This window comes from Pseudocercospora fijiensis, assembly GCF_000340215.1.
Source record: "Pseudocercospora fijiensis CIRAD86 unplaced genomic scaffold MYCFIscaffold_4, whole genome shotgun sequence".
NCBI classification, from domain to species: domain Eukaryota; kingdom Fungi; phylum Ascomycota; class Dothideomycetes; order Mycosphaerellales; family Mycosphaerellaceae; genus Pseudocercospora; species Pseudocercospora fijiensis.
The window spans coordinates 5,231,665-5,253,944 of record NW_006921535.1 but is presented as its reverse complement, the minus strand read 5'-3'; the positions used below and the strand labels follow the sequence as shown (position 1 = coordinate 5,253,944).

The window sequence follows — 22,280 nt, the reverse complement described above, 5'->3', positions numbered from 1 at the left end:
TAATTGAATCGCACCCTACTTTACTTTATTTTAAAACGTACCCTACTTTACCTTATTTTAATATAAAAATAGTTTACTTTATTATCCTCCCCTATTGTCGCCCTAGAGCGCGCGCCGACGCGCCCTATTATTATTATTAACGTATAACGCGTCCTATTGTCGGACGGGCCGTACTATATATGTAAACGGCGCGGCGTAAGCGAGGTAAAGTTTACGTTATAACAAGCGTAGAACGCCCTAGCAACGCCGCAAATTCTTAGTTACTACGTATACGTAATATACCAAATTCTCTCTGCTTATTTATTAGTATTACTAATATCCTTACTAAGTATACGCTGCCTCTACGACTAGCCCCGACAATACTATCTATCCCTAAAATAGAGCGTACCGAGCGCTACCGTCCGCTAGCGGGCGAGCGCGGCCCTCCTATATAATAGTAATACGCCTATAAGGAAGACGAGCTCTTAGAGCTAAGCTAGTAGTAGGTACCGCAGCGTCGCAAGGTTAGCGGTCTGCTATTCGCCTTAGTACTACTACAAATCGAGCACTACGAGGACTATACTAGCACGCCTAAACACATCGCTTAGGTAAGCCTTAATAAAATCCCTTATAATAAGGTTCCGGCGGAGTTATACTGCGAGCTCGACCGACCGCTATTAGAAAACATTAGCAACTTCGTTAACGCTATAGTATAGGCACGAATCTATTGTACGCTACTACTACGCCTACTATTACGCAAAAGAACTTTATAGGTAAACCCTATTACCTTCGAGGACTTCTTCCTAAAGTACTACGGCTCCGATAGGGTATATATTATACGTATTCGTTTAATCGACCTCTCCGAACTTACCTACCTGCCTCTACTGCTGCTCGACCCCGAAGCTAATCTATAGAACCGTAACACCTCGCGCTGTATCGCTATCTTATTGCAGTAGGGCGCTAGCGTTAACGGCTACGAGAGGGGTAACTACGCTAGCTAGGCTACGTTTTTCGACCTGCTATAGTTCTATTAGTTTCTAGACGACAAGCTAGACGTCGTTTAGGACGGCTAGCGATACCGCGTTATTGTCCCCGATCCCTAGTACGCTAAATTATTCTACGATCTAATAGAGATCCCGGACTAGGTCTGTAACTATAATATCTACTACGCGATCTAAATGCTCGCTAAACTCGACCTTACTCTAACGTCTTATAAGGAGAACGGTATACCCTTCGCGGTACCCTATACTTAGACCGCGTTTTAACTTATAAGCGCCTTAGTTAGCTACGGCTTCGCAAAGAACGCCCTAGATAAGCTATACGAGATCCTTACCGGTATACTAGGCTAGGACGAGACCGAGCTAAACCTTATATCCGTATACGTATAGATTGTATAGATCGTAGTACGTACGGTAGATAGACTAGAAGACGAAACGCTAGAGCAGGCCGACGAGCGCCTTAATTAGACTACAAACTACTACAACTTACTAGGCTAGTTCGAGGAGGAATAGAACGTTACTATAGAAGCGATAGTCTAGTAGTAGACAGCCGCGATATACGTAAAGGCATAAGAAAAGATTATTATACTCGAGCCCGTCGACCTAGTTACGTTCGATAGTACTAAATTGCTAGACGCCTACCCTAAGCAACTTGCCGCCTCTACGCGATTTTAGACAGAATGCTACTACTAGAAGGAGCGCACCCTAACTTTAGTATACAGCCCTACTAAGATCGTAGAAATAATTAAGCCTAATACCTAGTAGATAGATTACCGTAATAATTAAGAATAGGTATAGAGCGATAAGGACCTTCCTTAGCGTCTCGGAGAAGCTACAAATTAGCACTAATATGCCTCGGACGCCGTAGTAGTACGCGACGCTACCGCGCTTAACGCCGACACTAGCGCCGCAAAGTTAGCTACTAAGCGCCCTAAGGGAAAGGCGGCCCTACGCCCTAAGGGATTACCTATACTCTAGAAATATAAGAAGGAGCTTAAAGACCCTAACGACGCGACGTATTAGGACACTATTATAGTAGAAGAGTAAGAACTAAGAAAAGTAATTGCAGGTAAAAAGTAGGACGCAGAAAAGATAGACGTCGATAGCGAGAACGTAGTAGAGAAAGAAGAGTAGGAACTAGGAAAAGTAACTATAGGTAAAAAGTAGGACGTAGAGAAGACGGACGTCGATAGCGAGAACGTAACGGAGAAGGAGTAGTACGAAGTCTAGAAAGAAAAGGCTATAGGAAAGGATGTTACTATAGGTAACGCTAGAACTAAAGACGATAAGGGCCCCGCTTCTTTTAATAATAAGAGTAAGGACGAACTTTAGGGTAAGGCTATAGATGCTATTCTTATCCGCGCTAACGCCCCGATAACCGTACGCTAGGTCGTAGACGCCGTTTAGTTAGCCTTCCCGAACCTCTACGCTACTAAAAGCGTAGAAGACACCGAAGAATTCCTTAACGCCGATAGTGCTAACGTCGACTTAGATCCGTACTTAATCCGCTATTCGACTCTAATCCGCGAATAAGACGCTAACGGTATATACGTCTACAAGCTTAGCGCCTCTAGCCGTAAGGCTATACTCTCGCGTAATACGGAGCCCGCCTTTAGTACTGTATACGGATACGATATTACTATATACCTAGTAGAGAGCTCTACTACTAGGGGCTCTTCTCGAGACAAGGCAGTACCTCCGTAGTAATACCCTACTAAGTAGTAGAAGGATAAGGCGTAGCCGACTATACTAGGCAAGGTAAAGTAGCGCAGATAGGGCGAGCAGAACGGCTCTAACGAGCAGAATAGCTTAGATAGAGACGATAACGATAATAACCTGCCCGAGCCTCGTCGTAAGCGCCTCCCTTTAGTATCCCTAGATATTAGTAAGGAGGTACGCGATATAGTTACAGCTTTAGGCGCGCGTTAGCGCGCGGCAAGCTACGCCTTTATAGCGGCCGTAGTAGCAATTATTAACGCCGTACGTAAGGACGACTTAGCCGTAGACTGCCTTATTTAGGTTAACGATACGGTACGCTAGACCTATACTATCTTAAACCCGGTACGAGAACTTAGCTTTACGAGACGTATATATAAGGAGGACACTACGTAATAGCAATATAAGAACTTCCTAGTAGAGTATACCGATTCTCTAATAGGCTCCGACCTACGCAGCGCGCTCGTAGCGATGTTTTATCGCGTATAGACTATAAATAAGGGCAATATAGAGAAGGGCACTTCCCTACCTTTCCTCGGATAGAACGCTACGCTATAGCTATTACGCGAGGCAACGCCCGACGTAGGACCTAGAGACGCTAGCCTATCTTACCGATAAGAGGACGACGAGATTCTAGAAGAGGCACCTATAGACGTCGACGCTTAGGAAGAGGCCTCTACGCGAGTTATAAATATCGAAATCCCGATTCTATTATTAGCTACGATAGCTACGCTAACGAGCGTACAAATCGCTACCCCGATAAGCGTACGTACGCCGATAGATAAGAAGGTTCGTTAAGGCGCCGCTAATATAGACGAGGATACCTATCTATAGCGCTCTAGAATACTATACGCCGACGTCGAGCAATAGCTTAAGTCTAGCTACTAGGCCGACACTACGGTACTAATCTATAACGTATTAGGCTTTATTACGATCGATTATATACCGCCTATAGGTACGCGACTCTTAGACGTTAGGCTCGGTAATATATTTTAAATAATCGACGACGCTACGATTACCTTAAAGGAGCTCGGCACCTAGTATATCTACTTAGTAGAGGCGTACGGCTTCCCGCGTACTAAACGTAAGCTAATCGGCCCTCTATACCTATACTATATAGCAAGCACTAACGGCAAGCACAAGATCGCCTTAATCTATAGCCGATATATCCTTATAGGCAGTGCAATCTTCCGGCGTAAGGCAGCGTACTAAGTCTAGCTTACCTCTATCGATAACGCCCTAGATTAGGCGATAATCTCGTAGGTTCTAATAGATATCCCTAGCGAGACGGAGCCGCTAACAGCCGCGCGCGACTAGTAGAAGCGATAGAAGAAATACCGTAAGGACCTAGTATACCTACTCTACGGCAAGTAGCTAAAGACTATTACGGCCGGTTAGCTAACCTTTAAGAAAGACTAGGTAGAATAGCCGACGGAGATTAATATCGTCGCGGTACTAGACTACGTCCTAGAGAATATAAAAGCAGCCCTTAATCGTAAGGCAGCCGCCGGTATTATAGACGCAGCCCTCGACTACTTCCTTCGTACTACGTACCTCTAACTATAAATAGGCTATATACTACGAAGGGATCGAGACTAGACGCTAAGATTAGCCTATAAGAAGGATACGACGCTACGCCTAAACGACATTCTATACAACTACGATAAGGAAGACAACTACCTAATCTCCCTCTATCGAGGACTAGGACTAAAAGGCATCGCTAGACGTTACGAAGCGCTTATACCCTAATAGTAGGCCGACCTATACTTGTATATACTAGACGAGCTCGCCGCTATAGCAAAAGCTAAGATATACGTTAGTACTACGGCGATAGACGAGCCTAGCTAGCCGCTATAGAAGACGCGCGCTCTACTAACTTAGGTACTAGCACCGTAGGTACTAGTATCGCAACTACCGACGCTAGGTTAGTTACGCCGCAAGTCTAAGTATATAGCCGTACCCGAAGACAAGCTCGCCTTGCCGGTAAAGCTACCTACTCTATAGGTGCTAAGCGAGCCTAAGGCCCTCTTGCCGCTAAAGATTGCTACCTAGCGCCTAGCTACGCGCGCGTCCGCGCGCGCTATTACGGTAGGCCCTTCCGATAGTCTAGCTATACGCGCGTCTATGCGCACGTCTACGCGTACTCTAAACTCTCTAGCTACGCGTACGCTAACTAAGCGTAAGGTAGCCGACGGCGATTCGTCTATAAAGAAAAAAATACGGAAACTGCAGAGCTTTACGGAGGGCAAGGCAACTAAGGCTAAGGCTACTAGCTCTAAGACGGAACCGGAATTAATTAACTCTAATAAGTAAGACTATAGCTAGTAGACGCGACATAATACAAATACAAGTGTATATAGTACGAATACGAGCGGTAAGGAAAGCGAGCAGAAGCAGAAGGAGTATATAAGAAGGGGTTTAGCTAATATAGTACGCTAGCCTTCGTTCTATCGGACGGGGGTACTATTACGGTAGGGACAGTACGCTAGCTAAGCCCGGTATATACTTTCCGTAGAACCGTAAATACTTACCCTAATACTATACTATAGCTAACCTACTAATCGTCCCTCGTATAACAAACTATTAGGCCTAACACTATTCTACGCGTATATTACGGCGCTTTTTAACGCCTCCCTTAAGCTCGGTTACTACCTATAGGCCTTTAGAACATCTACGATAGTCGCCCTTTAAAAGCTAGGCAAAGATCCGGTAACGCTAAAGAGATACTAGCCGATCGCCTTACTTAATATAATAGGTAAATACCTAGAAAGCATTATCGCCGAAAGAATGCACTAGGCCTTTAAAACTTAGGGTATCCTACCGATAGGACACTTCGGTAGTAGAAAGGGCTATACTACCGACGAGGCACTTTACTCCCTAATCGAACTAATAGCAGATATCTAGTAATAAGGCGGTTATGCCTTAGCACTCGCTCTCGATATATTAGGCGCTTTTAACTACGTTTCCTATTAACGGTTACTTTATAATATACGCTATAGACGACTCGGCGAAGAGTTAGCTAAATAGATATAGAGCTTTCTTACTAGCCGCAGAACACGACTCCGCCTACCTAATATTACCGCCTAGGAAGCGGAGGTTATAGTCGGTATCCCGTAGGGCTTACCTCTCTTACCGCCGCTCTTCGTAATCTTTAATACCGACCTAGTCGAGTATATAGACGGAATAGAGAGTAATACGTTAATAGCCTAGATCGACGACGTAACGATACTAGTAACTAGACCTACCGTAGAGGCTATCGAGCGGATAATAAAACAACTAGTTACGATATATAAGAAGTAGTTAACGTAGTACGCTACAATCTTCGTACCGGCTAAATTCTAGCTTATTTACTTTTACGCCCTAGGTTTAAGATACTAAACGGTACGCGCTTACGCCTTTACTATCGAATTTTAGGGCATAGTAATCTAACTGTTAGAGGCGGTAAAGATACTAGGAGTTACCCTAGACTCCTGCCTAATATTCGCGGTATATCGAAAGGATATTAAAACAAAAGCGGCAAAGAAGACTAATATTATCGCGGTGCTTAACAAATCTATATAGGGAGTATTACCGATAGCAGTTCGCAGAGTATACCTAGCGGTAATTAGACTACTCCTTGCCTACGGAGCCTTAGTTTAGTACCGACTAGGCACCGTAGACGCTAGGAAGGCTACGAAACTTATTAACGCTATTTAATATATAGTAGCCTACTAAATAGTAGGAGCCTTTAAAACGACATCTTAATCGGTACTATAAACAGAGCTCTATATTAAACTAGCAGAAGTATACCTCTAATTAGTATGCCTCCGGACCTTTATTCGAATAGCAAGCCGACTATATAGCGCAGCTCTAGTTAATAGAGCGAGCACCGATACAAACCGTAGGTAGATTACACCTCTCGCATACTATAAACAAGTATACCTCGCTATAGGTAGTACATTGCCCCTTTAAATCTAATAGGTCTTCGTTAATACGCCGTAGGGCAAGTACTCGCAAACTATAGTATCCGACGATATAGAAGAAGCGATCCGCCGCTATAACGAGACTACGCGGCTCCTAGGTATCTATATTTATACCGACGGATTACTTAAGGAAGACAAGAAGGGCGCCTACAAATTAGGCTGCTTAGCGGTATTACTCGACGGCCGGGTCTTTAAATCTAGACCGCTAGGTATAGCGGCATTCTTATTATCCTTTTACGCTAAAGTATATAGACTCCTCCTAGCCCTTTAATTAATAATCTACTACGGCCTAGCAGAACTAGTCTATATCTATACTAACAACCGAGGGCTTATATAAAGGATTAGTAATACTAGCGCTAATACTACCTAGGACGCTATTAAGCAATTTTACGAACTTCGCCTATATATACCGTGCCCTATAGCAATTTAATAGATACTAGGCTACTCCGGTATACTAGGCAATAAATTAGCAGATAAACTAGCTACCGAAGCGGCGGACAGAGCACGACTATTCTACTTATCCCTAATCTATAACTAGAAGTAGGCAAGGGGCTAAATCGATGCCTTTCTAAAGAACGACTAGTAGCTACGATAGGCGGTCGGGGACACTAGCCGAAGCGTCTACCGTATATAGCTATATATTACAAAGGACGTCCTTTAAAGGTACAAGCAGGCTAGCCGACCGATTAGAAGCATTATTACTTAAATACGTACCGGAAAGATAGCGCTTAACTAATACCTCTACGGTATTAGAGTAGTCGGTAGCCTCTTCTACGGCCTATATATTAATAAAGAAGGATACGACTTTTAACGATAGACGCCTGCCTATATTCTACTTAAATGCCTAAGACTAACTAAAGATAGAGACAATATATAGGCAGCCCTCGGTAAACGAATTACTAATATTAACCTTCTTCTTAGCGACCTAGCGATAGTATAGTAGGCAGCCCTACTACTACTAAAGGCGAAAGTCTTGTAGTAGTTTAGGGCAATCGATCCGGAGCTCGTAGAATCTAAGTATAGCGACTTAATTTAAAAGCAAGAAGCGGCATTAAATTCTAAGAAGGAAGCTAAAGCTGCGAAGAAAGTAGCGAAACAGGCCCGCTAGGCTCGGGTAAAACAGCGACACGCGGAGGCTGCTATATAAGTAATTATATAGTATTACCGAGTTACAGTTAAGCAGTATATAGTATTTATATATAAAGAGCGTACTACTGCTCTAATTTAATACCGCGAAAGCGGCTATACGATAGACATCCGCCTAGACCGTTAAGCTACCGCTAATCCTAGCTAAAATATACTATAAAAAAGGGACAAAGGGTTATAACTAAGCGATTAAGTACGACGAAGCTGCTAGAGGGACTACCTACCGTTATAGGCCGTAGAAGGGCTTACAGACGGTAGGAGAAGGACATAAATCCTAGGCGGACTAATTTATTAAGTCGATCCTCTAATAGCGTCGCACTCGCCTTCTAATACGTACTATACGCTAACGAACCTAGCAAGTACCTAAGGGCAACTACGTATTTACCGCAACGATAGTTAAATGCCGCGCAAACCCCTATTAGCGTAAATTAATACTACGCGAGCGTTTTATTTACTCGACCGAGCGCTTAGTAGACTAGTAGGTATACTAATAAAACTACTATCGAGCGGCTATTAACTAGAATAGCCTAGATATTAATACTAACCTCTTTAAAGCCTATTACTACCGGGCGTACGGCTTATCGAAACCGAGCCGCCCTATAATACTACTACTACCCTTAGACTCTATATTTAAATTACTAATTAGGGTAGGTAGTGTACCTATCGCTTTAGATAGCAGTAGAATAGACATTTATCTATAGTACGCCGGCAACTAGGTAGCTCAATCCTACTACTAGCAAGCTAATATATATATACTATATCCCTAACCGAGCGAGTAACCCTCTAGTTATATAGAGAGGCGTTAGCCTATTTATTAAGATTCGTTAAGAGGTATATATTAATCTAAGGGACATTAAAAGGCGCACTAATCAAATGTTAACGGGAATATCTATAAAATCGTAACGATAGTAAGGCGAAGGATTAGTACGGAGCGGGTCAAATTATAGCCAATGCGGGGGCATTAGGCTACGTATCTATAAGCCGCGTAGATCAAAGGTCTTCAAATAGGCTTCAAATAACATACCAACCAACCAACCCAACCAACTGTACATATAGCCTAGTGATGCGATGTCGAGGTGAGATGCCTGCCATGCTTGCCCCGGGCCCGGCCCCGGGCTGGTGATGTCTCAGCCTCCACACACACCTCACTTGCTTCTGGTTCTCGTTTCTCCTGAATCGTGCCTCCAGGTACAATGCTGTCTGTACGGTACAGAATCGGGCTCTGCTGCAGCGGGAGCGGGCGGTCTCTGGCACTCGGCACTCTGTGGCATCGGCATCGCGAGGTCCGTCTTGGGCGAAGCTCTGCACGAACCTGCAGTCTGCATCGGCGCCTACTGCATTTGGACGGAGGCCACGGCATTCAGTTCACCATGCATACCACACGCTAGAATAGAGCGAGTGTCCCATGGTCGCCCAGAGCATTCGATCGCACGCGACGTCTTGCCGTGCCTCCAACGCGCAGTCGATATGTGTTGTCGAATTTCCACACCGGCAGTAGTCTACCACGCACTTGTCGCAAATTCGAGCAGCCGCTGGTGTCCGCCGCGGATCTGATATTGAGAGCGAATCGAAGCCCATCCATGTCGGCGCAGACACTCCCAAATCTGGCAAAGCGCTGGTCTCAGGCCTCCATCGTCCAACGTTGCAGCAACGAACCTCCGTGGACAACGTCTCGCTACCAGAACTTGTTCGCATGCGACACCCTTTTGCTGTGATGGTCCTGCTCTAGCTGCCTCTTGGGGACCAGCACAAGGTGGTCAGCACGACGACTCAAGTGCATTCACTAACAAAACGAGATCCAGCATATCGCCAGCCCTCACAGCTCTAGGTTACCATTGCATACTCAGGAATGCAGTCACCCGCAAGCTGCCGTCTAGTCTTGGTCTCTACGGACAAATGAAGGAGCTTCAACGTCGCGCTTCAGATACTTCTCGCTTGTCTCACGTCCTCTCAATCCAACGGCACTTCATTCACCCACCCGACGACATCGACATTGGTCTACCGGTACTAGAGGCCTTAAGGCGGACAGCCAGTAGCTTCCGTCGTGCTGCTGCGTGTCGCTGTCTTCTACGCTGTCGCACGTTCATGTTCATGGCCGACGCTATCTTTGGACGGATTGCGCTGACCTTGCAGTTCCTGCTAATAGCGTCTTACAGCATTCGTTCTGAAACATATGCAGACAGCCATTAGAACATCCAAACGTCGTGCAGGATAGAGGCAAGACCATACTCCAAGCCATGCATTCCTTCAACCTGCTGCACATTCTCCAAATGAATAGTATGGTCGAATGCTACTCATACTGGTAAGGCCTGTTCTTCGATACAACTCGAGAGTACACACACTCGGCTCTGTACGACTCCGGAAGCGAGCCAGCCACGGCGCCATTCTGCAGCGGCGCATGACGCATGCTGCGAGCGCGCACTCGCTCCCGTCCTTGTGTGACCAGCAACAGCGTATCATTACGGGCTCACACAACGGCCTTGACTCACCACGACCATGACATCTCCCTTCATCGCTCACCGACTTTCAACACTGCGTAAATAAACGTCAACACTCACCCCTTTCCAGGATCTTTGATGTACTTGTTACAAAGGGTGAAACATATGTCAACACCCACTAGCTTGCCAGCGACTTCAGGACCTACGGTCAGCCTGCGAAGGTGCATGTTCTACGTAGCTGCAGCCACTTCATGTTCGCAGCTCAAGGATCTGCCAGGAGCGGCGCGACTGTCAGGGGAGGCTGGAGTGTACGCTGCTTAGGTGCAGTCATTATTCCATCAGAAACAAATCCTACACCGGTCTACCTTCTGGTACCAACTCAGACAGCCATCTTCCTCGAGCATTGCTGCAAACCCATCACGACACGCTCGCAGGCACGCCTCGTTGCATCAATCTCGCAGCCACATCGGGAGTGACCTGCAAGCATCCACTAACGTACCATTACTGTCGACCAGCTACATACAGTACCGTAGCATTCCCCTCGATGATACATATATCGATATTCCTGCCGCCACCTCATGCAAGTTACTGCTACGGAGAAATACACACTTTGGATAAAGACGTCATCAATCAGACTTTGTGCACAAACGATGCGAGAGGAAGAATGAAGTACTGTACGCGCGGAAGGTCGAGTCCACGTTGGATCTGCAATGCAGGCAGCTTTCCGGACCGGAGCATTTTCCCGCTGCGCAAGAAGCGAGACAAGGTACAGTATCCATACATACAGTACTCTCCTGCATGTACCCAACCCACCGCTACGGCCCAGAATACTTTTTACAATATACAACACATATGTCTCTGCCACACATGATTCATGCCCATTCTGCAGACAACCCTTAGCTTACCGAGATGTGAAGCCCCCCCTTTATCCATAGCAGAGAATCCGAGGCAGAGCATGTGACGACCACGTCGACCAGCATGATTCTGCAGCGCACCAGAATTTCTTTCAACCAACAGTCTTGCCTCGAAGTCGCTCCACCCAGCCACATTATTCGTGTTGAAAGCGGCCTTCCGTTAGTGAGCCGAGATCTGCAGACCAGTAGTAGAAGCGGATCGGATCGTGAAGGCGTATGTATGTGGAGGGGAGGGGAGGGGAGGGGAGAAATAGCAGCTAGCTGTAGCTAAGTGTTTCTCGATAGAGTAGTACAGTACAGTAAAAGTCCTTGTGGTGCTTCGGTGATTGAACGCCAGTCCTTCCTTGATGAACGCGTGTAATAGTCGTGATGCCGCTAATCCTCACAATCCGTCTCTTCCTCCTCACTTCCTCCTCCCCTGCTGCATCGCCAAAATCTGCACCATCCGAACAAAAATATTGATGAAATCCAACTCCAACGCAATCGACTCATTCACCGCATCCCTCCTAAACATTCCCCTCTCAGCCATACGCGCATGCGCCAGAATTTTCTGCGTATCGTACAGCGTAAAGCCCCCAAACACAGCCAATCCTCCATACAACCAGAGATTCTCCGTCCACATCAACGCCCTCGTCGCAGTGGCCGGCAGCACCAGCGGCGCGAGCCCCGAAAGTGCCACGATCGCCACACCCGCCAACAGCGGTCCGCCGAGATACAAATACTTCTCTTGCTTCGCCGTAGCACCCACAAACGCAATGCTCCCCATCATGCCCACAGTGTAAAGGCCAGCTCTCGCCAGGATCGCAGGGGAGAAGAACAACATGGGAGAAAGCAGCGCTGCTTGCGTCAAATTAAACCCCGCCCACAATCCATATTTCAACACATAGTTTTCCGGCGGTGTGGCGTGGCAGCCCATCATCGTTCCAATTGAGCCCACGAGTCCGATTCCTAACACCAACCAAGGGTTTGCCGTCATCAAACGATATGACCAGCCGTTCATGTGCAGCGCTCGTGCGGCGATTCCGATGATTCCGATTCCGAGCCCTGTGTGCAGGAAGGTTTCGTTGAGGTAGGAGCGTTCGTAAGGAGGCATGCCGCCGTCTTCGCGCGTTTCGCGGTTGAAGATGAGGTTTATGGCGAGGAGGGTGCCGCCGAAGATGGCGCCGCCGTCTGGGAGGGGGGAATGTCAGTTAGGAGCGAGGGAGATGGAGGTTGGGGGATGTTGGTTTGGGACGTACAGATCAGTCGCTGCGTGAGATTTCCTTGTGCCAGAGGGTTCTGGGGCGCGGAGGTTTGGTAGGCTCTCGCATGTTGTCGGAAGGTTTGCTTGAAGATGGTCTGTTGCTGGGTCGAGAAGGCGGTGGCGGTGCGTTGCTTGAAGATGCTGTGCTGGATGGGTTGGCGGGTCGAGGTTTGGAAGCTTCGGAAGGCCGTTCGTGAGGTGTGTGGGAGTTCGCGGGCGAGGATTGATGCGACCGCGAAGGGCCGTCGCATTAAGGTCGCCATTTCTGGTATTGGTGATGATCGAGTTGATGGAGAGAAGAGAAGATGAAGGCGAACTTCGAGCTTCGACGTCACCATAGACCGATCGGCTTTCTGGCACTTTCGCTCCGCTGCCCGCCCGCCACCCAATCAGCGGCTCGAGATTCTTGATGCCAAGACTTTGATGGAATGCAAGTGAAGTTCGACTGTCTCTCACCTCACCTTCTCTGCTCCTGCTGCGTTAGCCATTGACGGTAGACACCCACATGACACTCCACCTCTCCGACCCTCGAGATCCTGCATGCATGGCAGATAGGGCATCTTCGGGCGGTGAGTAAATCGGCGGTCCATTCCTCGCCCGTTCATACCTCGCGATCTGGACAATCCCCAAGCTTCCATTTCAGCTCGGCTAGAAGCCATGTCTGGGCTTGGGACGACGCGTTTGGCTGCAGCTGAATACAAAGGCAAACGCTCGCTGGAGCTCTACGGCTTGCCTGGCATGCAGAACTACTTGGATCGTCACCTCTGATGGTGATGGACATATCAAGTGGACGTAGTGTGACGGCCTCATCTATTCGAAAGCTTTCAGCGTTAACGAAGTCTTACCCAAGCAAGAAACGACTGTGCCACAGTACACAAATCCTCGCGCGGACAATACTCATGCCACCCAAGGTGTGCAACAGATAACGTGTGCAAGGAGAGTTTCGTGTTTTCAGCTTTTCGTTAGAGGCTTCTTTGATTTGTCCGTGAAGGAAAAAGGAAAATCGTATTCGCCGAGAGCTGGCACTAACGAGAAGCTGGAATCACGAAATCCTCCTTGCACACATTAGCCGGACCGGCAGGGCTCTTCCAGATCCCAGCCAATCGAGAGGACATCGTTGATGCAGAAAATCGTAGCTCGTGGCATAAACCCAAGCGGCATAGCATATGACAGTAGCAGGATCGATCTCAACCAAAACAAGCTCCTGCTCTGGATCGGGTACGGCGAGCTTCGGTATCCTTGGCTTCGGATAATAAATTCGGCGGCAATGACTGCCACGAGGCTGTCGAAAACCAACGTCGGACGTTGAACGTGAAAGGAAGAGCCTCGCTTGTCTTTCCGGAAAGCGACCAAAGTGGCCTCACTGTAGCTTAACGCAGCCTCGTAAAGCAACGCTTCAGTCTTGCTTACTAAGCAATTGAGAAGTATGAAATCGCTCTTTGCTGGAATTGAATACAAGAGTCTGGACCCATTAGAGTGACAGTGGATGTTTTGATATCCCTGCACTTTCATGGGTTTGAACGAAGAGCGGAGCTTGGAATCGACGATCCGCGTTTAGTAACTATGCGCAACGTATCTAACCATCCTTTCGTTCTCCCTTCCTTTTGTTGGCGCTATCCTCTCGGCGAATCCAGCTTTCCCGCACGCTGAAGGGACGAATTGGAAAAGGCGCTAACGAACGGATGTCCACACGAAACGGTAGCTGCACACGTTCCACACTCCGTACAGAGATCTTAGTCTTCAAACTAGACAATCTAGCCTCTCAAGAGCACTATAGCAGGACTTGTCCCTCGACCTCCTGAAACATAACGGACAGCGAAGCGCTCTCCTCTAAACCAAAATTCCAACGGATCGAAATACAAATACCTATCCCATTCCCCCTCTTCTTCCCAAATCACAATCTACCCACCACCTCTCCACCTCTCCACACCGGATATCACACCATGCACCTCACCACCCTAACCCTCGCCCTCGTCCTCTCCACCGCCACCACAATCTACAGCCTCCCCGTCCCCGTTCCTGATCCCGCTACTCTTGCAGTTATCTCAGAGGGCGCTATGAAAAGAGGTGGCATCCCTTGCTCTAATAAGGGATCGAGTATTTCGAATTGTCACCCTCAGGCTAAATCGGGGAATGATTATACTCGGGGGGACAATCGGGGGAATTAGGGACTTGTAAAAAGGGGTGGGGGAGAACAGGTAAGGAAGGATGGGGGCTTATAAGAGGGTGGGATGTATGATGGGTAGTTGTGGCTAATGGAATTTTTAGGGGTAGGGGGGTTTTGGAGAGGGGGTGGAGGGGAGGGGAGCTTGTTCTTGTTGGGCGGTGGAGAGATGGAGGGTTTTAGGGGTATGGGAAGGCGAGATAGGAGGAGATGGGGAGCTGTGGTCGTGAGAGGGTTTGGCATGGGTGCCGCATAGAGAGGTAGATGACCGGCAATATCCTATTCAAAGCAGATGTTGCTCAGAACAGCACGAGATAAGAGCTGGCTACTCTTCCATTACAGCACAGGTGAGGTAAGCGTTTGGAAAAAGCTGATCTTGCTCACAGCCAAGCTAGGTCTATTCAACACGCCCATAGTCATGGAACTTAGTCATGGCGTTGGACAAGGGATCAGATACGAATGAGCTGCCACGAGCACAGTAACACACTTGCATTCACCACTCATTACTAGCATTGTAAATCATAGCAAGCCTCGACGCCTTCCCTACTAACATACATCCGCCACTTAATAAATCTACCTACGACTGCATGACCTCTCACCCTGAATTACCCGAAAATCTATCCTAGGACTTATAGGTGCTTGTCTAGCCGACAGATTTGGCATGACTGCGGTACTTCAATCGTTATGCGTAAGGTAGAACTGTGAAGATGAAATTCGAAGCACTAGGGAAAGGGAGAAAGTCTGTAAGGAGGATTCCGGGATGTGCAGATTCAAGGTATGTTCACGAGGGGGAAGAACGAGGGATTGGGGGAGGCTCGCGTGGGAAGAGTTGTGGAGGCTTCTTTTGTGGAATTGGAGGTTATGTATGAGGCTTGAGTTGAGATGTGTTCGAAGAGAGTGGGTTTGTGTTGGAGAGAGTACCTACCTTATACGGTCGATAGGATGGGGGATCCTGATGTTGGGTATGATGGTTGAGGTGATGTGGGGTTTTGGTTTTTCATTTTGTTCCTAATGCGAGTATGCTGCTGCTTCAACTTCTATATATCTTTATATCTACGGAAAAGGCCCATCGAAACTATACCTGAGACCGGATCTGGGAAGCGTGGTTAGTAGGTACGGAAATGAGCGAAGATCTTTGATCCAATTAATGATTTGTTTCGAAATGACAGTTTTAGTTGTGGATTCTAAGCTGTGGTCTGCTGGTCATACGTTTCGATAGACGAGGACGGGAGGGGGGCGTCGAATTTGGGCAGTGAGCGTTGGATTTCGTCCAGTGCATGTAGAGTTCTGGTTGGGATGTTGATGAGGATGTGGAGGGATGCCATGAGACCGCTACGTTGGATAAATGCAGCTATGAGTTTGTCTGAGGCTATCATGCGGCGCCACGCAGGTAGAAGGTAGTTTAGTGGAGCTCTACCCAAACGAGAGACATGTATGGTATTGGCAGTGGCTGCTAAGTATGTCCTGTTTTGGCATGCAACTACGCTAGGCTTTCATGAGCCTTTGCTGTCTGGCATGGAACAGACTTGAACCTCTATAATTTTGGCGGTCTTCCTCTTCTGTCTGTGAGTCTCGAGAGGCTCAGCGGGTGTCAACTATGTGGCTACGCATGATCTTGGCAAGTTTGGTAGCCAAGGTAGGGTAACGGTCCGCCGTTCAAGATACACACGAGAATCAACCAGCTTGTCCATGCTTTGTCGAATCAGCTACAGATCTGGCCATATGCCGGAGTCTCCAGGAGACTCTTCCACCCCGCTCAAAGTCGAATCAAGTACGAAAGTGTGTTCGTCGTTCGGTATTACAGGCCCGATTGCTGCTGCCTGCTTGCCCTTCCATCTCGTGGTCTTGCAGTTGTCTTGCTCATTCAGATCGAGCAGCTCTGGTGCCGTTCTCTGGACCATACCGCGCAGGTAGGTATCGGTACATCCCGATGCACAAATTCTCTGCCAAAGTGTATACAGAAGATCTTGCTGGCTCTGTGACTTTGTGGTCATATCTTGTAGGCTCTGTGTGGCAGCATCAAGGTCCTGTTGAGCTCTCTGTATGTTTTCGGTGGTCGTCTTCAAGTTCTGCTCGAGCTCCGCGATCCTCGCATCTTTTTCTGCCATGACGACCAGATCGTACGCTACTGGGATATTTTCTAGAGGTATAGCATCCCAGTCTGGCATGTCGTTGAAGTCGATACGGCCCTGTTTCGAAGCTTGTTCCGCGCCAGGGTTGTACAGGACGTTGTAAGCTGCCCACCATTGCTCGTCTCTGTCCTTAAGGTGGACGCAAGGCTCGGAGAGCCACATCCACTTGCAGGATCCACGAACTTGTCGCCGACAAGACCGCGTTCGACAGGGCTTCGAGCATGGGTCTTTGCCATAATCCACGTGCTCCTGATATTGCTCGTCGTCATCCAGTACAGTAAAGCATTTCTGACATATATATTTGTTGTGATGGGATTGAACATGGCGGCTAATGGGCACGGGTCAGCAAGCAGTCTTGTAAGGGAGAGTAAGTACCTACTGCATAGCGGCAAGACTTTCATAACGAAGACCGTCTATTCCTTCGTGATAACAGCAGATGCAGCGTATGCCTTCGTCATCGCCGCTCTTCTTCCTTTTCCTGCTCTTGACCAGTTGCGTTGTCCCGCCGTTTGCGGCCGAATCATGGTGCGAAAGACTTAGAAGGTTCGATGAACAAGGCGTAGAGCCGGTAGCTTCCATTGCGTCTGCAGAATCAGAGGACTTATGTGATTCCTGAGCATCTTGTGGTGACTGGTCGTGGGTGTGCGAATTTGCATGTGATGTTATGTCAATTCTGACTGGCAACGCTTCCTTCTCTTCCTCAGACTCTTCATGTGCATCACCTTCGGAAGTTTCGTCCTCCATGGAATGTTCATCGGATGACTGCGTCCAGGAGATTGATCTGTCCTGCTCACGGCAACGGGTACGAAGAAGCTCTGAGACCCGATTCTGCACATTCCGAGAAAGCGTCAGATACCCTTTGCGACAAGCAAAGTTTCCGGGGCCGTTGACGTGTTGCTTGATGCTGTTCACACCAAGACTTTGCCCACATACAAGGCACTTCGGCTCGTCTTGCTGAGCTCCGAACGAGGATCCTGTTGTATTCTTCTCAAAGATTTCTTGCTTTGTGTCAACACTCGTGTCAGTTTCTATAAACATTGATTCTGGATGTGTCACCATGGCAGTATCTGCTAGCAGGCTCGGCCCCTGGCTTGAGTTTTCTTCCTTTGCTGTCCATGCTAGATCAAACCTGGGGCGTGGTTCAAGTAGAAGCTGCTCCAGTCTCATTACATGATGAGACATATTACTCCAGAACGACCAGTCTGTCGATGTCGACATATCGCGTTGTAAAGAGCCCCTGACTTGAATTATTTGTTGCAGGTTTTCTAGAATGACGGAGATGGCATGCTGTGAGGTCAGGCCAGAGTTGGTGGTCTTGTCAGGTCCATATGGATTCGTTGAATTCATGTTGCCGCTCCAGACAGAATCATAGTTGGAAGGTGTAGGTGGTGATATTGAGTTGATGGTCTCCCTAGATGCTAGACCAATATCAGATTCTCGTATGAAGTCAGTGAGATAATCATCTGAAAAGGTGATGTCATGTTCTAGGTGGATTGGCTGCTGCTGTGCTGGGTCTTCTGGAGCAAAGACATAGGAACGATCTTCATTCGAGCCAGCTCTCCTCTGATCAGGGAAGGCTAGATGGAACAAAGCATTCCATCTTTCGAGTGGCGTGACCAGACACTCGCAGGTAGTCGGAGCTTCAAGTCCCCGTGGATGATGGCGGCGGCAGACAGAGCGTTTGCAAGTCTTGAGGCACGGCCAACGGTTACGATGATCATCCAAGTCGGCTCTACTATCAAATCGAGTAATACATTTCCCGCAAGCATAAAAGTCATGGCTCTGCATGTGACGTCTGGAGCTGTAGTCAGTATCGCATGTCTTCATCTCTGAATGTTAGCGTTGAGTACTGACAAGAGATGCGAGATATATTTATATCGCCCTGTGTCGCCTGCATATCGCGAGGGGTCACCGACGTGAAACAGGCATAGTAGTTGCTCGCCGCTTCGCTCTAACTTTAGACCAGGATGTCGCACAGTAGGCTCAGGGTACTGGTCTCCATCTCGTTCTTCTCCAGCTGGCAGGTCAGGATGGAGACCTCCATCAATAGTCGAGGAAGCACTCCCGCCGTACCCACTGTCCCAGGTCGTGCTTGCAGAAGATCGAGCTTTGCTCATTGCTGTTGTGATTGTCGTGTACTGACCGTAGAGATCCAGGAGGATCTCTTTTTTCGAATCCTCAGCAGTCTTGTGGCGAAGACGCTCTTGCAGGACAATCTCGGCTTGACGAATTAGAGAGTCAGGAATCGGTGACGAGAGCTCAGAGCTGGATGGGGACTTCGGGCTTGAGCTCTGACCAAGTTCGTGATATCCAAGTCGTTCGTGTATTTCGACACTGTCCGGCTGTACGACGTGTTGTTTCCATTCGCACTTCGACAGAAGTGGAGCTCTTCCGCAATGAGGTGCCTCTCTCAACAAAGCTCTTTCTGGATCGATTCGATCGAGACACTGCGCCATGACTCCCTACTACCAAGCTCACGTGGCGTATGGAACGTGCTAGCGTCACGAATGGTGGTCTCGGGTCAAAGGAAGTCGAACTGCGTGCATTGAATGTTGGGGAAGAGCATATCGCAGCATTTGAAGCATCCGTGTTCATACCACAAAGAAGTAGCCTGCTAACACGCCGTTGGCGGGACGGGAAAGCCACCAGTCTTTACAGCTGAAGCAGCCTGCAGCATGCAACCTGCAGCCAAGCCCGAACAGCATGTTCGCTCAGTTGTGCCGATTGGGCGCCTCTGCCGTCCTGCTTCCGCTCATACATGGGCCGTCGACATGATGTTGGCATCCCGCTGACATGTCGTTGAGATCACTGTAGAAGGGGCATCAAGCATTAGACAGCCGGGGACACTCTGGTAGAATGTCTTCAATGACGGCAGAGGCCGAACCATGACCTTCGTTTCAGTGCAGCGAGACGAACTTCATGTCGATCTACAGCATGCTGAAAGACATGCTGTAGACATGATATTCTCGTAGGAATGGTCAGTGTGCACTGGACGTGTATATAAGATGTTGCTAGAGTATTGTTCCCACCTGCTTCTCATTCTCCAAGGCATATTCGACGGTGCTTCTCAATCCTGTTCACGTCAAATATGGCATGCTATCATCAACCAATCCAAATCTCATATCCGTACCTGCGACATTCAGCAGAACTCACCAGCATGGACATGGGCGACTTTGCCTTGACAACGAACGAATCCGACAAGGTTGCAGGTTATGCCTTTGCAACCAATGCGCCTGGTAACCTCGTCGACTATGCTCCGGACGAGTGGTTTCTGGGCCGTGCCATCACACCTCAAGACACGTCAACGAACAAGCCACAGCCCCCATGTCCAATCTGCGACCGCATCCCGCGCAATGCATCAGATGCTGATAGGCACATGCGCATCCACACACGGCCATTCGTCTGCCAGGAGACCGGATGCAAAATTACACGAGGCTTCGCAAGCAAGAACGACCTGGAACGGCACAAAAAGAGTGTGCACCTCATGATGCCAGAAGCTGGTCCAAAAGCCTGGTACATGTGTCCGGTCGGAGGATTCGACAAGTGTGTGCAACTATGGCCGAGGAAGGACAATCTTCGGGTGCACATGCGCAGGCAGCACGGGGCAGATGGCAATCAGGATGTCATAGTCGTGGATCTGTGCAACGGGCTTGGCTGATCGGGAGGCAATTCGAGAATGTGTCTTTGATTCTGGACCGTGAGGGATGGATATGTGGACGCCAGAAAGGCTGTGCAGAAGAGTGCAATGCTCACGAAGGAAGGCTTCTCAGAACACTGTGCCAGCTATACTGTAGTCGAGATAGAACTGTCTGATGTCAATGCGACTCGGCTAGGGCAACATGCCCGTCCGAGAACTTTCCATTATGTCGGCACGCAAGGAGTCACACTTCCCCAAGGCGTCCCTAGGTGGGAAGGCAGTATGAACTATGAAGGTCCGGTGGTAAACTTGATGTGGCAACGGTTGTGGTCCACGCCTCGCGGCACGGCTGACGCATCCAACTCACAGCTGGTTCCCTCTCACAAGACGTGATTGGGAGTGCTGCTCTTCTGGAGAAGACCTTGTGGCAGTCCTGGTAGGGCAAGTAGCCGGATGCGTCTGGTTGCGGTGGTTGTTCCCCATCTCGCGGAACGGTATGGGTGAGCTTCCCGGCGCCAAATGGCACGACGACGGAACAAGCCGAGGACTCGATTGTCATATGCCTTACTCTACCACTGAGCACAGGCAAAATCGATGGAGAGCTTGCGGTACAACATCAAGCGCCTGGAGGTGGCTGGAGCAGATGTGAAGGTGAAGTGGCCATGTCAAATTTGGGAGCCCTGTCTCATGAAATGCCAAGCCGCCAAACCTTCCGCCAGATCGGCCTCACATCTCCAGGAGCACAACAAGCCACTCAATTCCTCTTGCGCCTGTCCGCTTGCCGAGAACTCGCACACCGCCGGAGTTCATCAACATCATACCGAAGATGGCCGACGAGGAAATGCAGGACGCGCCGCCGTCACCACAGAATGACGGGCAAAGCAAGAATGGCTTCAGCGGGGAGACCAAGACACAGCACAACGCAGCGGCGGTGCGCAGTATCGAAGGATGGATCATCATTGTCACGAACGTGCACGAGGAGGCGTCAGAAGAAGACATCCAGGACATGTTTGGCGAGTACGGCGAAATCAAGAATCTGCACATGAATTTGGACCGCAGAACAGGATATGTCAAGGTGAGCAGCACGCGGCATGGCAGCTTGCAAAGCAGCGGGCAGCGCAGCGATCGCCTGCGCACACACTGACCGGAGACTCAGGGCTACGTCTTGATCGAGTATCCTACTGTGCAAGAAGCAAAAGCCGCAATCGAGGGCGCGAACGGCGAGCAGCTGCTCGAGCAGACCATCCACGTAGACTTCGCTTTCGTACGACCTCCCCCGACGAAGAGCAACTCAGCGCCGAAAGGTGGCAGGAAGGGCGGCAGAGATCGCAGCGCAAGTCCCGGTGCCAGACGCAGACGAGACGATGACGATGACGATTGAAGGAAAGTTGAGCGACACGGCATATTCCTCAGCGAGTTTACGGCAGCCCAGCTGCTTGACCATCGACATGAAGGTGGATGGGAGGCAGATGGAAAGAATCAGACTAGCCGATCGCGCAAGCAGTAATCTGCTATTGCGGTCAAGGACAAGCTAACATGCCGATCTACTTCGAGGTAATCGGCTGCTATGTACCGCCAAAATCAAGGTAAGTAAAATCATATATCGTTACTGCAATGGCACCAGCTGACGAATCAATAGTAAAATCCATGCGTCGCCGCTGCGCCATCACAAGTCTCACTTGCGGGCCCATTCCTGATAGTTTGCATGGCTTACTTGACAGCAATGCTGACTCGATCGCGCCATGCTGATACCAGCGCGCTTTGATTCTCGCGTCAGACATTGTGTCTCGCTAGCTGGGTATTTGCATACAGGCAAATAGTGCCGAGACGTGGCTCGCTACTTGCGGAAGACACTTGACGCACTCGTTCCTGGTCTCAGACATAAAGACACATTGTTCGGTCGAGTCATGTCTGAGCGGATTGTGGACGTACAAAAGGTCGGCCCATTCCT

The 22,280-nt window shown here is 48.8% G+C and overlaps 8 protein-coding genes across 8 annotated transcripts; 4 read left to right on the top strand and 4 right to left on the bottom strand.

Moving 5' to 3' along the window:
- Window positions 1–11,520: 11,520 nt before the first annotated feature.
- MYCFIDRAFT_72197 (uncharacterized protein) lies at window positions 11,521–12,662 on the bottom strand (the record flags this gene model as incomplete). The annotated part of the gene is made up of 2 exons (XM_007927756.1): window positions 11,521–12,323; window positions 12,392–12,662. The coding sequence occupies 2 exons, from the start codon at window positions 12,657–12,659 to the stop codon at window positions 11,557–11,559; spliced, it is 1,035 nt and encodes a 344-aa protein (XP_007925947.1). The 3' UTR covers window positions 11,521–11,556.
- A 1,297-nt stretch (window positions 12,663–13,959) lies between these two features.
- Window positions 13,960–14,521, top strand: MYCFIDRAFT_175003 (uncharacterized protein; the record flags this gene model as incomplete). Its single annotated transcript, XM_007928568.1, has 5 exons — window positions 13,960–13,986; window positions 14,031–14,132; window positions 14,174–14,181; window positions 14,213–14,463; window positions 14,487–14,521. The coding sequence occupies 5 exons, from the start codon at window positions 13,960–13,962 to the stop codon at window positions 14,519–14,521; spliced, it is 423 nt and encodes a 140-aa protein (XP_007926759.1).
- Window positions 14,522–14,560: 39 nt separating this feature from the next.
- MYCFIDRAFT_175002 (uncharacterized protein) lies at window positions 14,561–15,083 on the bottom strand (the record flags this gene model as incomplete). The annotated part of the gene is made up of 4 exons (XM_007928567.1): window positions 14,561–14,839; window positions 14,872–14,930; window positions 14,969–15,024; window positions 15,061–15,083. 4 exons carry the CDS (start codon window positions 15,081–15,083, stop codon window positions 14,561–14,563), a joined length of 417 nt encoding a protein of 138 aa, XP_007926758.1.
- A 138-nt stretch (window positions 15,084–15,221) lies between these two features.
- MYCFIDRAFT_175001 (uncharacterized protein) lies at window positions 15,222–15,699 on the top strand (the record flags this gene model as incomplete). The annotated part of the gene is made up of 6 exons (XM_007928566.1): window positions 15,222–15,241; window positions 15,281–15,299; window positions 15,329–15,423; window positions 15,455–15,546; window positions 15,647–15,662; window positions 15,687–15,699. The coding sequence occupies 6 exons, from the start codon at window positions 15,222–15,224 to the stop codon at window positions 15,697–15,699; spliced, it is 255 nt and encodes an 84-aa protein (XP_007926757.1).
- Window positions 15,700–16,266: 567 nt separating this feature from the next.
- On the bottom strand, window positions 16,267–16,854 carry MYCFIDRAFT_81595 (uncharacterized protein; the record flags this gene model as incomplete). Its single annotated transcript, XM_007927823.1, has 1 exon — window positions 16,267–16,854. One exon carries the CDS (start codon window positions 16,852–16,854, stop codon window positions 16,267–16,269), a length of 588 nt encoding a protein of 195 aa, XP_007926014.1.
- A 2,995-nt stretch (window positions 16,855–19,849) lies between these two features.
- Window positions 19,850–20,350, top strand: MYCFIDRAFT_81596 (uncharacterized protein; the record flags this gene model as incomplete). The annotated part of the gene is made up of 1 exon (XM_007927824.1): window positions 19,850–20,350. One exon carries the CDS (start codon window positions 19,850–19,852, stop codon window positions 20,348–20,350), a length of 501 nt encoding a protein of 166 aa, XP_007926015.1.
- Window positions 20,351–21,155: 805 nt separating this feature from the next.
- Window positions 21,156–21,674, top strand: MYCFIDRAFT_123012 (uncharacterized protein; the record flags this gene model as incomplete). The annotated part of the gene is made up of 2 exons (XM_007928565.1): window positions 21,156–21,404; window positions 21,486–21,674. Coding segments are annotated over 2 exons (438 nt in total), but the record flags the coding sequence as incomplete, so codon positions are not given.
- Window positions 21,675–21,894: 220 nt separating this feature from the next.
- On the bottom strand, window positions 21,895–22,212 carry MYCFIDRAFT_174998 (uncharacterized protein; the record flags this gene model as incomplete). The annotated part of the gene is made up of 3 exons (XM_007928564.1): window positions 21,895–22,096; window positions 22,140–22,166; window positions 22,193–22,212. The coding sequence occupies 3 exons, from the start codon at window positions 22,210–22,212 to the stop codon at window positions 21,895–21,897; spliced, it is 249 nt and encodes an 82-aa protein (XP_007926755.1).
- Window positions 22,213–22,280: the final 68 nt, after the last annotated feature.